General features: G+C 50.4%; 1 protein-coding gene and 1 pseudogene across 2 annotated transcripts in view; both read left to right on the top strand.

Annotated features, from left to right (window-relative positions):
* The window catches only part of LARS2 (leucyl-tRNA synthetase 2, mitochondrial), a 120,313-nt gene extending 108,436 nt beyond the window's left edge, over nucleotides 1–11,877 (top strand). For both annotated transcript variants that reach the window (XM_019724060.3, XM_074312510.2), the window contains exons 19-21: nucleotides 394–505; nucleotides 5,591–5,718; nucleotides 10,515–11,877. In XM_019724060.3, coding sequence (XP_019579619.3) covers nucleotides 394–505; nucleotides 5,591–5,718; nucleotides 10,515–10,694 — 420 coding nt within the window. In that variant the 3' untranslated portion in view covers nucleotides 10,695–11,877. The remainder of the gene's footprint in view (nucleotides 1–393; nucleotides 506–5,590; nucleotides 5,719–10,514) is intronic.
* A 1,605-nt stretch (nucleotides 11,878–13,482) lies between these two features.
* Nucleotides 13,483–13,844, top strand: LOC148758214 (thymosin beta-4-like; annotated as a pseudogene).
* The last annotated feature ends 1,743 nt before the right edge of the window (nucleotides 13,845–15,587 follow it).

The raw sequence follows: 15,587 nt of genomic DNA, 5'->3' as shown, positions 1-15,587 counted from the left end.
GCCAATTTGTACTTCTTAATCCCTTGAACTTTTCCACTCTGCCCCCTCCCACCTGGCAACCAGTTTGTTCTCTGTGTCTCTGAGTCTGTTTCTGTTTTGTTTTTTTATTGTTTTTTTTAGATTCCACATATAAGTGAGATCATATGGTATTTCTCTTTGTCTGTCCGACTTATTTCACTTAGCATCATACCCTCCAGGTCCATCCATGTTGCTGCAGCTATTTTTAATACTATCCTTAAGCGAGGAAAGTTCTTTGTCCAGAGCAGAATTGGCTGGTAAAGAGGGTTTCTTCCTACCTGCAGTGTCTCTGAACTAGACGTGTTAATGGCCGTCCTAGCCCAAGCTGGTTGTGTACGCCTCCGTATCCTCACGCTGTTCTTTTCTCTTCCTCAGCAAGCTTCTGAGAGAGTTGTGCTCCACAGCCCCCAGTTTGAGGACGCTCTGTGTGCCCTGATGGTGATGGCTGCTCCAATGGCCCCTCACATAACCTCCGAGCTCTGGGCAGGTAGGTGGGCGGGTCTCTGATTGACCAGTTACGCTACCCAGGTGTGCTCGAGCCTCGTGCCGACCGTGAGTTGGGATTCAGATGTCCTCAGCCACGGGGCGCAGTGTTTGCCGTTGGTGCTCTCTCGTACTCTGAATAGTGGTACTTCTTCGTCAGTGTGGCCGCCGCTGCCAAGGGAAAGACACTTCCCCGCTTTCAGCAACGTGCCCAGACAGATGTGAGCACTGGTGTCACTACTGCAAATCCTCTCTCATCGTCCCGCCTCCTCGTATCCACATGTCATGGCCCCTTGTCATCTTTTTATAGAAACTCCTGTTTAGTCCCCCTTTGTAGGTAGAGAAAGAGGTACCTGGGCATACAGTGCAGATCTAAACTTTATTCTCTGAGGCTGTGATTCAGGCCTCTCCACCACACCGTTATTCCTGAACTGGGCCCCAAAGCCTTCTGACTGCCTGAGGCTCAAAAGGGTGAAATGCTGCAGCCTCTGCCCCAGCCACCGCTCTGGAGACCTTAATTCTGGAGCTCTGGGATTGAGTGGAGGGGCAACCTGGGCGATTCTGCTGCACGGGCAGGTGGGGGGCTGTCCCTCGACATAAGACCTGGTCCTCAGCCAGAGCCTAAGGCAGGACTTCACTGTACTTGCTGCCTCTTGAGAATATTTTACAGGCCTGTTGGTAATTCTAAAAGGCCATCGCTGGCATATCTACGTCTGCTCCTTTTAAGAAATCATTGGAACATTCTTTACCTTAAGCCATCTTTTTATTTTTTAGATTTTTATTAAAAATATAGCTAACGTACAACATCATATTAGTGTCAGATATACACCATAGGTGTTCAACATTTCCATACTTACAGAAGTGATCAGCGTAGGCCCAGCAAGCCTCTGACCCGTCCTGTGCTGTCACAACATTACTGACTGTACTCCCATGCTGTACATTACGTCACCTAAGCCATCTGCGTTAACTGTTAGTTCTCCCTTGTCCTTCTTCTCATCTCTATTTTTTGTTTCTTTTAACACGGAACTCCCTTTTAGAGTGATATGAGGTTTATAGTCTCTTCCTTTGTTTAGAAGAAAAAGAATTCATTTGGCATTAAGTCACTTTGCCCTCGTGATCCTCAGGCCATTCAGGAAAGCCAGTTCAGTGTTAGCATATGTCTACTGTGCCGCTGGGTCCTGGGTCCCAGCGGGCATAGGAGGAGGGGTGTTTGGCTGTGCCCCCCGCAGTGGCCCCAGTGTGGAAATGGAGATGAAGTGAGCCGCTGCTGTGCAGGGCTGGACGGTGGCTGTGCTGGGCCCGGTGCCGCAAACCTTGTATCCGAGGTCTCCTGTGACTTCTGGGGATGGTAGAGGAGCTTGCAGGAGGCGGGCAGCCTAGACGGATGTGTTGACGTAATGCGTTTACCTGGGGGCCTCTGAGAAGGAGCAGACCTCACGGCAACCCTTCCCACACATCATGACTGAAAGCCATGAGGTGTCCCAGGGACAGCATCGGTTCATGGAGTATGTACTACTGGCCATTAACTCTACACAAAAAGTCACTCAGTGGGTGCTCGCTGCTTGAGTCTTTCAGAGACTAAAGTGAGCTGAAAACCAGGAACCACGAGAAGGAAATGCTAGCTATGCTGTCCTGACGTGCTCCCCATGAGGAGAGAGCCCTTGCTGGGTGTGTGATTCTGTGATGAGTTCTGTGAGCCCAGGAGGGGAATCTATCAGTCTCATCACCTGATGAGTGTTTTAAACCCGGAAACCTACTGCCTTCGTAGGCTGAAAAACTTAGAGCTGTCATACTAATAAATCCGCTTTTTGGTTTGGACTTTTCAATTATTTCAAAAGTGATACATGTTAATTACAGAAAATAGAGAGGAATGATGAGTCTTCTCCGCAGGAGGCCTCAATCCTTCCTTAGCTTTGGGCTTTAAAGGGTATTGAGCCAGTACAGGTAAGGGTTCAGAAAAGTCTGTTTGTGCCTCAGTGGGTTCAGCCCCGAGAATTCTCTCCACATCAGGAAAACTGCAGCCCTGTGCACTAGGGCCACTTCCCAGCCTGGGCTCAGACTTTCTCCGTGTACTTTCCACAGGCCAGCTCCTGACTTGACTTACGTCATGTAAAGAAACCATTGTATTTGCCATGCAAATGTTAGGTATTTTTACTTCCTTACAAAGAGCAGGGAGGCAAAAACACTGCGTAGAACCCAGGGTTTGAGTTTCTGTTCCTCCCTGGCAGGATGGCCCCGCTCCCGTCTATATGGAAACACTGGCAGGGTTCCAGGCCGCTATAAATAAGAATCCTGATTGCTCCAGGAAGGCTAGGCTTCCTCATTTTTTTTCAACATGGAATTTGTAACAGCTTCTACCCAGAACATTTGTGTCCAAGGTCCTTTCATCTCCCAGGCATCCTGTACAACTGCCATACGGAGGTTTTGGACTTCTTCCCACTGCAGCGGGGTCACAGGACAAACTAGCCTGGACCAGCCTGCTGAAATAAAGGAACGATTCTCTCCCTTCTGAGACCTCTGTCTTGTATTTAGATACAAGAGAGTCTTAGGAGGATCCCTTCCGAGGAACAAGCCAGCAGTTCCTTCCTGCCTCTGCCCACGGGCACATCTGTTAGAAATGAAGTAGGTTCGTTAATAAAAGCTCAGGAACCCCAGGGCCCAGGGGCGGGCTGGACCCCGGAACACATCTTTTATACCACTCCCTCCCCAGACCCAGAGGGCCCGTCGCTTCCCTCAGAGTGACTCCAGCACAGGGTTACAACACGAGTGCCAAATAGGAAAACATACAAAGCTACGACAAGTAAATCTGTGTCACTGGCACAGAATCAAGAGGGGGGTCAGCAGGATAGAATGGACCCGCGCTGCCCCGAGGGGTCCAGGCTGGGCCTGTCTGTCACAGTCCATGCCAAGAGTAGGACTTGTGCTGCGAATGTACATCAGCTGTGTCACTAAGCACACGTTTGAGTTAGACTGACTAGTAATTTGGTAGCAAGACTTTCTCAATGAAAGAAGCAGTGTGTAGATTCACATTTTGGCTCAACTTCTTTACCTCATCACAGAATAGTCCTGAAACTACCTCTGGTGTAATACGTTATAAAAGAAAAATCACAAACCAGTAGGGAAGAGAAGGTTTATTCAACAAATTGGGTTTTGAAAATTGACTGTATATGTTTTTAAATAATATTTTTTTCACATTATACACAAAGTAAATTACAGGTAGAATCAAAAGTTAAATGGGGAAGAAAATGAAACCCCAAAAAGAAAAACCAAGAGAAAAATCTTGAACTAATCTAACAGTACGGGAAAACTTTATTTTAAAATATCTTTTCAAATTAAAAAAGTAATAAATGTTCCTTGTAGATAACTCATAAAACATTAAAAAAAAAATCACCCAACTTTTCTCCCTCCCAGGGATAATCATTGCTAATGTTCTGATTTATTAATTTACAACCTTTTATCTGTTCACATAAATTTTTAATAAGCTAGAGTCATATTACCGTGTTTCCCTGAAAATAAGACCTAGCTGGACCATCAGCTCTAATGCGTCTCAAGGGCCGGTCTTATATTAATTTTTGCTCCAAGAGACGCATTAGAGCTGATGGACCACCTAGGTCTTATTTTCGGGGAAACACGGTATATATATTATTGTGTATCATTCTTTTCCATGAAATTAATTTTTATTTTAGAATATAGGGAAAAAAGAGCATTCAAAACTATATGTACAGCATGATCCTAGTGATGGCGGTAGTTTTGTTTTGTAGGGTTGGTTCATACATACAAATACTCATTAAATACATAACATTACAGTCTTTCAAACTAAAAATTTTTAGAGACGCTATCTATTTGAACTTGATTTTCTTTATATTTTGACCTTTTACAAATTTTCTGCAAGGAGCATGCATTATTTTTGTCATCAAAGAAAATCATACAAAAAGGTGTCATTCTTGGCCCGGTGTTCCTGGCGCTGGTGTTGCTGGGAATCGTTGCCTGTGGCCCAGGCTGGGCCTCAGACCCTCCCCTGAGCCATGGGCCCATCCCTCAAATGCATCTTGGGGTCTCAAGGGTAATAACCAGGGGGAGGTGGGCAAGGGCCCTCCACTTCCACCACCCCTGGAAGAGCCATCCACAGCGTGAGGGCTGTGCTGCTGCCATGGCACAGCCCCAGCCTGGGCACACTGGCTGTATTCCCACGCCCACCCCTGCCCAGGGCCTGCCTCTGGGAGGACGAGGAGGCAGTGGGGTGTGACCATGCTGGTAGTGCCCAGGCATCTTTTTCTGATGTGTGTATTTCCTGCACATTTGGGGGCATCTCTTGTGATCATGAGATGGGCAGAGGCTTTGAAATCAAAGCTTTCCCTGCTGGGAAGCCCCTGGTGGGAGTCCCCAGCACTGACAGGTGGCCCTGTGTAACCCCGTGGTGCCGAGCAGGACCGTCCTGGCCGCAGCCACCTCTGCTGTGGGGTCTGCAGCGTGAAGCACGCTGGGAAGCAAGACTTGGACTGCTTTCACTGCCCACTGCTTCCTCATGTTTGACGCACCTGAGCCAAGGACAGCTCTTTCCAAGATGATAATTAGTGAGAACCCCTCCCCAGAGGGGACGTTTAGCAGGAAGCTTGAGAACCCTCTGAGAAGGTTGCGAAGGAGCACCGCTGTTCTCGGCTTGTTGGCGCCTGAGACTGTGAGTGGGGCGGGAGGCCTTCTCAGACCACAATATTCACGGGCAGGAAAGGAAGCGAACGCAGTTCGTTATTTTGGGATCAGCTCTCAGGAGCACACACACTCCTTCACCAACAGAACTTCAGAGACCAATGAGCAGTCTTGTTTTTCCAGGTGCGCAGTTTACAACAGCATGTGCATCTGTCTTCACAGCTCTGGGTACTGTCTGGGGGCGGGGAGAGGGGGAGCTGCCTATAACCTGGGATAAGCCAGGCAGGAGTAAGTGGGGAGCAGCTGGTAGGCTGGGAAAAGCCATGGTGCGGCCTCAGGAGCCTCCTCACTCGGCTCCAGCAAGGTTGTGTTGGGGTGAGAGCTTATCCTGCTGCCATGAGCCTCACGTGTGCTCAGTGACCCTCTGGCCTCGACATTGCAGGCCTGGCGCTGGTGCCGAAGAAGCTGTGTGCTCACTACTCCTGGGACACCGGCGTGCTGCTCCAGCCATGGCCAGCCGTGGACCCCCAGTTCCTGCAGCAGCCCGACGTCGTGGAGATGGCCGTTCTGGTGAGTGACCTCCGCAGCCCCCATGGTGAACCTGCCAGAGCAGGCCACTGTCCTGCCTGCGGCCCACAGATGTTGCCTGGGCTTGGGCCTTTCTGTCAGGTCTTTGTGGCCCAGCCAGCCCTCAGCCCCACCTTCCCACCTGTCTTTCCCTGGCCTGTGCCTTCCGCTTGAGGTCACCACATACCAAAAGTAGTGAGCATTGAACCCTCCCGGCCCTCAGGGGTTGGAAGGTGGAAAAAATAAACCTGTCCTGCATTCCAGGTTCCAATCGTCTTCCTTCCCAACTGTGTTTCAACCTCTCAAAGTTCCGTTCAGCTGTTCTTAGTTCTTGTGGGGGAAGGGGGATGGTGAGGAGGCCGGCAATGCAAGAACACCCACTCTGAAAGATGTATTGCAGAGAGGTTACACAAAACTCCTCCTGTTTTGGTATATTGGGTCATTTTAAATACATAAAAGTAGTTTATTATTGAAAGCTTTTATAGAGCAAATAGCTTATAGTTTATCCTTGATGTAATTTTTACATAGCTAATTTATTTAATGTGAGACACATTGTAAAGAATCTCTCTTAAATATGCCGATATGGCTGAAGAGAGCCAGGGGTGGACCTTCTGGCACGTCTCCTCGGAAGCTCACATGGGCCAAGTAATCTGCCTCCAAAATTTAACTTCACTCTTATCCTATAAGGTAGCCATTACCATTCTCAGTTTTTTCAGCTGGGGAAACAGGCTCAGAGAAGTTCGTTACCTTGCCCAGGTTTATTTGTTTACTCATCAGTAATTACCGAGTCACCTACTCTACTCCAGGCTCCGGGTGAGACTCTGGGGACACCAAGTCACACGCGACAGGCAGGGTCCCTACCCTCATGGAGCTTAAAGCCTAGTGGGAGAGAGATAGGGGAAAATGAAAAGGGAACAGAAATGTAAGTAAAATTATTGCACATTGTGAGAAGTGCCATGAACAAAACACCTGGGGGCTGAGGGAGAGCCCAGCCTCCGCCCACCAGGCCCTGCCCTTGGGCGTCTGTGCAAACTCTGGGCCCGGCAGGCAGGTGGAGGCTTGGAGAGACACCCAGGAGATCCGACTCCGTCTCCAGACCACCTCCTCCGGCACTTAGTTCCCAGCTGCCCCCACTCTGCCTCCCCACCGAGGGGAAGAGGTGGGGCTGCACTGGCAGACTTCCTCCAGAAATCCTCAAAACCAGAAACAGCCTTGTGGCACAGAGGCAATTTCTTGAACTTCAGTAATCTTATAAGACATAAATATCCTCTGCGCAATTGAGAAACGCCAACTTGAGACACGGAAGTTTTAGTCTGTCGAAATGTCTTTCCCTTTTCAATGACTACTGCACAAAAGAAATTGAGTTTTGATCATTGGTAAAGTAATTTTAGCTTATCATTGAAATGAAAACCGCAAATTTGAAATATGTGTAGGAGTCACAGCAAACATGCCAACTTGAGAACCTGTGGTCAGGACACCGTGCTACGTGCAGGACCTCTGTACAGGTCTGTGTTCCGTCTCCGTGTGCTGTCAGGCGGTGCCAGGGCCAGAAGTAGAAGCTGCAGCCTATACAGTGTCATTGGGGTTAGCCATGCCCATGTCCTCTGTGCCCATGGCATGCGGGGCTGTGCCAAGCACTAGGGACACAGAGCCCAGGGCCCCACCTCGTCTTCATGGAGTTTAGCACCCAGGAGGGACAGTCAGGGGCACATGAGTTGTCACACACACAGGGAGTTGGTGTAACTTTGAGGTTAAGATGTAAGAGCTTAGGAGTCGGACCATCCCTGTGTAAATCTCAATTTTGCAAAGTAAGTTCTTTAAGCCTCAGTTTCCCCAGTAGAAAATGGAGATGAGCATAGTGCCTGCCCAACTGGTTGTTGGAAGAATTAGGTGGGATCGTGCCAGGAGGTGATCAGCCTGCTCCTGGATGCACTAACGACAAACCCACTGACAGGTAGTAGGCACCAACTAAGGGCCAGGCAGAGCCCTGAGAGCTTTCCAGATACTAGCTCATTTACTCCACACAACGGCCCTGTGAGGTGGGCCTGTTGTTACCCCATTTCATAGACAAGGCAGGTATGTGACTAACTGCATTTTACAGGTGAGGAAACCGTGGCAGAATAGGGCTTACTAACTCGGTAAATGGCAAACTGCTGCTAGCATCTGTATTGTGGCTTCTGGCAGATGGTGATTGCAAAAGGCATCGTGAGGAAGGGGCCATGGGACCTTGGCTTTGAAGGAAGAGCAGGATTTCCCTTGTGGAGCAAAGCAGCAAAGGCAGGGAAAGCCCTTGGCGACACTGGGACCGTGAGCCTTAGAGGGGCTGGAGCAGAGGCACAGGCAGGGCAGCTGTGGAGAGAAGGCCGGACTCCATATCCAGGAGGCGTGCGGGCTGGCGGGGGGTCTGAGCAGGAGAGAGGATCCATGAGGTCATCCCATCACCACTTGCTGGGGTGGGGCTTTGGGCAGGTGACTTCACCTCATGTGCCTCAGCTTCCCCATCTGTAAAATGGGGGTGCAGAGGCTGTGCTTCTGCCTCACAGGGGTGTGGATAAACCGGCTCGCTCAGGGCCTGTGCAGCACAGAGCAAGAGCTCACAGGGGCTTTATTGTTTGCAGCCATTGTGGGGCTCCCTGCCAGTCAGGGCATAGGGATGGGGCAGGGGGAGCAGTATCGTGGCCAGGGACCCGCCAGGCTGCTGCTGGAAAATCCCAAGAGAACAGGCTGAGTGAGGAAGTGGAGATGGCAAAGATGGAGGAGCAGAAGCTTGCAGGGCCACCAAGCAGGGACCGGAAGGCGTCTCTACAGTGAAACAGCCGCTGTCTGAGGTGATGTGAAAGTATTTCTTCCCCTTTGAGCCTCTGAAAGCCAAGCCCCAGGTTACGTCCCAACCAGACTTCTATTATCCACTTAATTACTACCTTATACCCAGAAAGTGGGGAGTGTGGTTGTTACCCACTCACCCCAAAGGGACTGCCCTGGATAAGCTACTCGGGAGTCCCAGGGAGCCAGAGACCATGAGTGGGTGCCAGGGCAGCGTGGGGAAGCACGCCGCATACGACGGCACACCCAAAGGTCACATGCCCTCCCCTAAGTCCCCTCTGTGGACAAGAACGACTCAAATCCCTGGGACAGGCCTTGCCAGTGACGGCTTAGGACCAGCCCCCAGGCTCCGGGGAAGCACCAGAGGTTGACTGGGTCTAGAAGTTGGGGTCATTGTTGTGCTTAGGTCATGCATCAGACAGGACATCTCACTCTTCCCATCCTGGCCGGGAATCTTGAGAAACGCAGAGGAAGTCAGATTTAGCGAGCTGGTCCCTTTACACAGGTTACCTCCCTTCACTCACCAACTCAGAGGATTCATCCTTAAGAAAACCGAGGCCTAACGTCCCCCAGCTTGTGAGTCCAGGCCTGAGAGTCATGCTGAGTCTGACCCTCATCAGAGAACATGCTCTGTCTGCCCCAGCACCCCCCACCATGGGTGGTGGCCAGAGGAGACGTCACCCTGGGCATCTCTCCCCTAGAAAACGAGTAAGAACAGAGACGGGAGGGCTGGTGCCACGACTCATTATCCAGCGCGCATTCTGTGAATTCCACGTGTGAGGCCGAGGACTTCACAAGGGACATGGCTTTTGTGTGACGGGTGGAAGGTCTCTTCTGAGGTCTCAGTCACACCACGCACATGGCCTTGAAAGTAAGCAGCTCCTCATGGCTTAGAAACGCGAAGGCAGAGCAACCAGTCTTTCAAAGAGCACATCCCAGCTCCGCGGCTTCAGAAGACACACACCCTGCATCGTGGAGCCTTTTTAAAACAATATTTCAGGACACACTGTTTTATTTGTCTCACACCCAGTGATCTAGGCTAATGCAACCAATAAAAATGACCCAAAGTTCTAAGGAAATCTGAAAAAAAGAAGTGGGTGGTTAAGGAACACTTGATAATGTGCTTTGGTTGAAACTTGAGAAATTATTCCTAGTAACTTTTCATAATTCAGCGACTGTATTTTCCAAGTAAAAAACAGGAGTTGTAGTGAAAGAAATCTAAGTATTCTTATGGGAGCAGTGGGATCAAGAGTTTGAAGGATGATTGTTCAGAAGCTATCGGGGCCATGTGGTCACTTCCTCAGTGGCAATATTAGTTCATTTTTGATGTGAAGTTTGTCCTTATTGAACTAATATTCAGTGAATGCCCACGGGCGCCTGGAACTGTACTGGTCCATTTTAAGCAAGAAGAGTTGTTTATTTCCAAGTCCTCACACTCGAGTGCCCCCTGCTGGAGTCAGTCATCAGAAAGGGAGGTTGACTGAGGTCCCCAGAAATTAGTCCACTTGAGACCTAAGTAAAATCCTGGGTGACACCTTCTGTAGCAGATCTGAACTTAGACTTGATACTCAATGACGCAGTAATCCCTCTTCCCCTGGAAACAGCCTAAGCCATCTCATGCTGAGGATTTGGGGCATGATTTCCACCATAGCTGTGATGGGGCAGCGCTCAGGAAACAAGGTGACACTCACTCCAGGTGCAGGCACTCTGTGCTCTCAGTGCTGGGGTCTCTCTCTCTCTCCCCCTCCCCCCTTTCCCTCCCTCCCTCCGTCCTTCTCTCTTCCAGGAATTAATTCTGTCCATCTAGTTGCACTCTGTACAGTTAAGAAGCTGGGCACTGCCTTCTCCTCCTTCCCCACGTTCCCTTCCCCAGACAGACACGGCGGACCCTTTGCAGGAAGTGGTTGTTGGTATCTGGCTGCCTGCTACTCTCAGGACTTGCCCCACTGTTTGTCTCTGGCTTTTCTCCTTCTCAGATCAACAACAAAGCCTGCGGCAAAATCCCTGTGCCCCAGCAAGTCGCCCAGGACCAGGACAAAGTCCACGAACTTGTTCTCCAAAGTGAGCTGGGTGTCAGGCTCTTGCAGGGGCGAAGCATCCAGAAGGCCTTCCTCTCCCCCAGAACTGCCCTCATCAACTTCCTGGTGCAGGAGTGACTGCCGAGGGGCTGCGGCTTCCACAAGGGCCTCTAAAGGACCTCCTTCCGGGCCAGGGAAGGAGAAGTTGCTGGCCCGTATTCTGATGGGTTGGCATCCATAGTGTGCCTTCGTGGTGTGGCCTGGGCAGGGGCGAGGGTGGGTGTGGACAGAAGAGAAACATGAGCACAGCGGGAGGGGGAAGGCAGCCTGCCCCCCGCCCATTGCGGGGTGAAGGAAGCCATCTGATCCCTTAGGACCCCACCAGATACTGCTGGGTGGGAGCAGGAAGGAGAAAAGAAAAGCAAGTGAAAAAGAGCACCTTGCCTTTCGAACAGCCTGGGTGCTTTTGGATCCCCGAAATTGCACTGCTTTAGGCCCACCCCAGGAACGTGAGGCTAAACTGAGAACCACACGAGGCTTGGGAGCAGCATGGACAATCACTGTTGAACGGGTGACCGAGCCTGGGCATCGAGCTAGATGGAGAAGCCACTTGGGTCATGTCCAGATACCCACTGTGTGTGCAGTGGACACCAGAGTTTTCAGAAGTTGCTCTGAACCAAAAGGCAGCGGTGCTAGTGCCTCTGCCAGCGTCCCCCCTGCTCAGCCGTGCTTTGGGGGTCGCGTCCTCCCCGGCCAGCTGGGTGCGCCCGCTCTGGGCGAAGTACCGCTTCCTAACCACTCCCTCAGGGCATAACATTTGCTGTGTAGTGAGGCGGAACCAAGCTGCTTCCACTGGCACATGGAACCAATCTCAGAGCCCACCGCAGCCCCACAGGGAGTCTGCTCGTGCAGGCCCCAGATGGTGATGCCGCCATTGAAGCGGCCCCCAGAGCAGCCGTTGCGAAGAGCAGGATCACCGCAGAGGCGTGGGATGGATGCCACCCGGGCGTCGCCTTCTGCGCTCAAGCCACAGCAGCCTGGCTGCGAGGGCGGTGGCCAGGAGTGGACCTGTGTCGTGGGCGCGTCAGGGTAAGCCTGGTCTCACGTAAAGTCAGCAGTTAGATGCTCTTACCAGAACCGGCCTGAGCCACTGATTAATGTTTCATGGGGGACGTGGGGGAGAATCGAGCCCTTTTGTGATGCTGAAAATCTATCTTTGTTCTCTGATATCCTTTTTGTGAAGTAGCCTCAGCTGTATTCCCTTTGCAGTTCACTAGTTAACAGATGACTCGTCTTAATGTAATAAAATGTTTGTCATGTATGACTTTGGGACATCTGTGATGTTGGAATCTCCACCATAGTCCCATCCTGGGAGTTAAATCAGGAACAGATTGAGGTCTTCTGTCACCGTCAGAAGCACTGGCTGTGGGCCTGCGTCCACATGGAGGGTTATAAAGTGAGACGCATGTGGGACCGTCAGGCACGTTAGCAGCAGCAATTAAGTAACTGGTTCTCAGACTTGGCTCAGACTTAATCCTGCGCTCAGTCCCCACGCCCACAAATCCTGATCTAACAAGTACACGTGGGCATCAGGGCCTCCTAACCGCTCCAGAGGGGAACCACTGGATGAATTGATGCATTTGAGCCGTAATGTCTCACTCGTCCCTCCTCTCCCTCTCTTCAGCTTCCCTGGGTGAGTTTGGTCCAGGACCCAAACATGAGGTGGCGTTGGAACAGAGTCGGACCAGAGGGCAAGGCGGGGGCTCAGCTCTCAAGCAGGGTTTAAGCGTGCCCAGAGCTGACTTGAGTATACACCGTCCCACTCTGTGTATCAGCAAGTGTGTATTAAATACAAGCACACGAAGGAGGGTATTTGGTATGCGGAGGGAGGTGGGAAGAGTGTTTTTGCTTGTCTTGTTTATTCCTAAAGTAAGCTGAGTGGTCTTGAACCCATCAACAAAATGAGGGTAGGGAGCCCTTTATCTGCACGTGATCTGGCCAGCAAGTGGGGGCCAGGAAAGCCTCAAGGCTACGGGACTGACCTATGTGGCTTTGGAGAACTTTTTCTCCCAGAGGATAAAACTTTTGAAAACGAGCTCAGTGGTCCTAAGAGATAGTATAATGGAAAAACTGAACAGAAAACTCTCCTCCCTGGGGTGAGAAGATGGGGTGGGAAATGATCTCAGTCCTTTAGTAACTGCCTTGATTAGGTCAAAAACTGGACTCGACAAGTTCACTTGCATTATGTCATTTAATTCCCACAAAACCCTAGAGGGAAGGAAGTATTCTCTCATAAATATGAAGAAACCCAGTCTCTGAGGCTCAGTAATTTGCTGTTTCCACAGCTAATAAGAGCCAGATCCAAACCCAGGTGTTCTGGCCTCCAAATCCCCTGATGCCACCCTCCGTTCCTACCAGTCCCCTCACCTACCTGCCCCTCTTTCTTGCTGGATGTATGACAGGGAAGTTGAGTGGGGGCCAAAAAACCGGCATTTTGCACAGACTGGGGCTCCCTTCCTGTGAAGTCCTTACATCTGTAAAGCTGTGACATCACAGCAGTGCCCTCTGGACAGGGACAGGTGGTGGCTGACAGGCCAGGACCACAGGGCTGGGGGTGAAGGTGCCAAACCAGTGGAAGACCCGAGCTCACGGGCAATGTCAGCGTGACTTCTGTCGGGGAAATGGCTGAAGAGAGTTTGTGCGCAGGGTAAGTGTTCCCTGGGACGCCCACAGCAAACACCACCACAGGCGGCACCAACTGTCTGCCAAGGAAAAGGAAATTGATCTTTGAGCCCCCAAAACAGTAAGTGACTGGGGAACAGCACCGGCATGCTTCATCACACCCTAAATACACACCTTGAGGGAACTGGTTAAGAAAAATAGGGTGTAGGTGCTGTTGGAGGTGGGGCAGACGTGAGGGGAGCAGGGTGGGTGAGTGGGGGCGTGGGGGGGGGAGTGGCACTGAGCAGACCACTTGCCCCCGCACCTCCCTCTGCTTCCTCTGCAACCGGGTCTGACAAACCCGATATGGCTGAGACTGAGAAATTTGATAAGTCAGAGAAGACAAACACAACAGGAAAATCCACTGCCTTCAAAAGCAACGCCTGAACAGGAGAAGCGAGCGGGCGAATCGTAAGGAGGCACACACTGCCAGCATGCACCATACGTCCCACAAGCACTGCCCTCTTTTTTTTCACTGCTTGTAGCTGCTGAGCTTTGTAAGATGCAGAGGTTGGATCAAGTTTAAATGACTGTGCTGCGCCTTTTCACACCAGAGAACCGATGACACCGAATGCTGCACCTGCCTCCCCATCTGCCTGTCTGGCTGGCAGGGAAGGAAAAGGTGCATGTTGGCTGAAGGCAGAAGCTGGGTGGGATGACAGTGAAATCGAGAGGAAACACCAAGCTGGTCCAAAGTGTCCTGCCGGCTGTAAAATGCAGTTTCATCAGAGTGCCATTTTCATTATTGTTCAAATGCTTTTTATTATTGGAATGCACAGTTTTTTAATATGCAAATAAAAAGTTTAAAACCTGAAAAGAAAATAGGGTGCAACCAGTTAATGGACGACAAGGCAGCTAGCAAACAGCGGTTTTTAAAAAATATATAATATGGAAATTTGCTCATGAATAAAGCTGTATATATACACAAGTATACAACGCGATCCTGCCTGTAATTTTTTAATTCCAACCTTACAAAGAGAAGAAAATTTGCCCACAAATCACTGGTTAAGAGTCCTACAAGTTATTTTTTCCTTCTGTTTCCTTTTTTGCGTATTTTAATTTTTATTGGCCATGTAGTTTTTCAAAAGTGTGGGAAAACATCAAAATGTACAATTTTGTGAAGATCCAAAAGAGCTAAGTACCTGTCCAACCTTGATTTGTCTTTTTTCTCCCAGCCTGGGACCTACCTGTCTGTGGGGATGTGCCCCAGATACAAAAACATACTCCTTTTGTTGTGTGAATTGGAATGCAGAGCAGCTAAAAGCAGCCTCCCTGAAGCTATTGTTTGCACGTCCTCAGTGTGGGTAGGTGTGGGAAGCTCCCGTATCTCCCAGCTTTTGGATCTACCAACCTGGAGGACAGAGAACGGAAGGTAACATTCCCTTCATGGGACTCCCCTGTTATTGGTGGACAAAGCATATGGCAGCCACGGGTGGGAACCGTGGAATCAGGGAGACCTAGGTTCTGTGACTATGTGATCCAGTAGCTGTGTCACCTAAAACCTCATGACCTAGGCAAGACATGGAATCTCTCGGAACCTTTGTCTCCTCAACTGAACAGGAATAACAATACGAATGGGATTCTAGGATAATGTGAGATTGTGTGTATAAAGCACATGGCAAATAATAAGCTCTCAATACCTGGAAACTGCTTATTATGATTAATCTTGCCTGAGTAAGACTAGGCTGATGTCTAGAAGGGGTTATCTTTGGTCAAGAAGAAGGGGACGTTTGGGAGAAGTTGCATCCCAGGTACAGACGTCAGTCCTGGCCATCCCAGGCCTGCGGAGGAGAAAGGGATTTAAGCAGTACATTTGGAGGATTTGGGTCCAGTTGGCAGAACCTGCCCTGTTACGAGGTATGTTCACCTCATGCCCTGAAACCTTAGTAGTATCCACTCGCCATGTTCTGATTCCAGCCTCCTCCCGCGTAGTTTCTGGGAGACCCATCCTGGTGACAGGATTTCTTTCTTGGGCTGGAGACCCTCTTTTCCTTAAGCAGTGGCCGGAGATCATGACAAGCCTGACAAGGACCCTGGAAGACCCCAAAACTCCTTCTGGCCCCATTATGGCCATCTGCTTCTGCCTGAGGACACATGGGATCGTACCATGGGAAAGAATGGAGCCAAGGACCAAAAACCAAGAATTAGAAACCGTCACCATGAGCCCAGCCTGACTCCTCAGATCAAGTGTGGCTTGGGTGGTGCCCAGAGTAGAAGGTTTCCCTGAGTGGCCTCTGTGTCCTTCCTGCAATAGCAGTTATTGGAAGGGGAGCTTGGGGGTTGCTGGGGGGCAGGGGGGACGGGGGGGCT

The sequence above is a fragment of the Rhinolophus sinicus genome, chromosome 5 (genome assembly GCF_057876585.1).
Source record: "Rhinolophus sinicus isolate RSI-liver-muscle chromosome 5, RSI-T2T, whole genome shotgun sequence".
Classification (NCBI taxonomy): Eukaryota; Metazoa; Chordata; class Mammalia; order Chiroptera; family Rhinolophidae; genus Rhinolophus; species Rhinolophus sinicus.
This window is presented reverse-complemented; position numbering and strand designations above follow the sequence as displayed.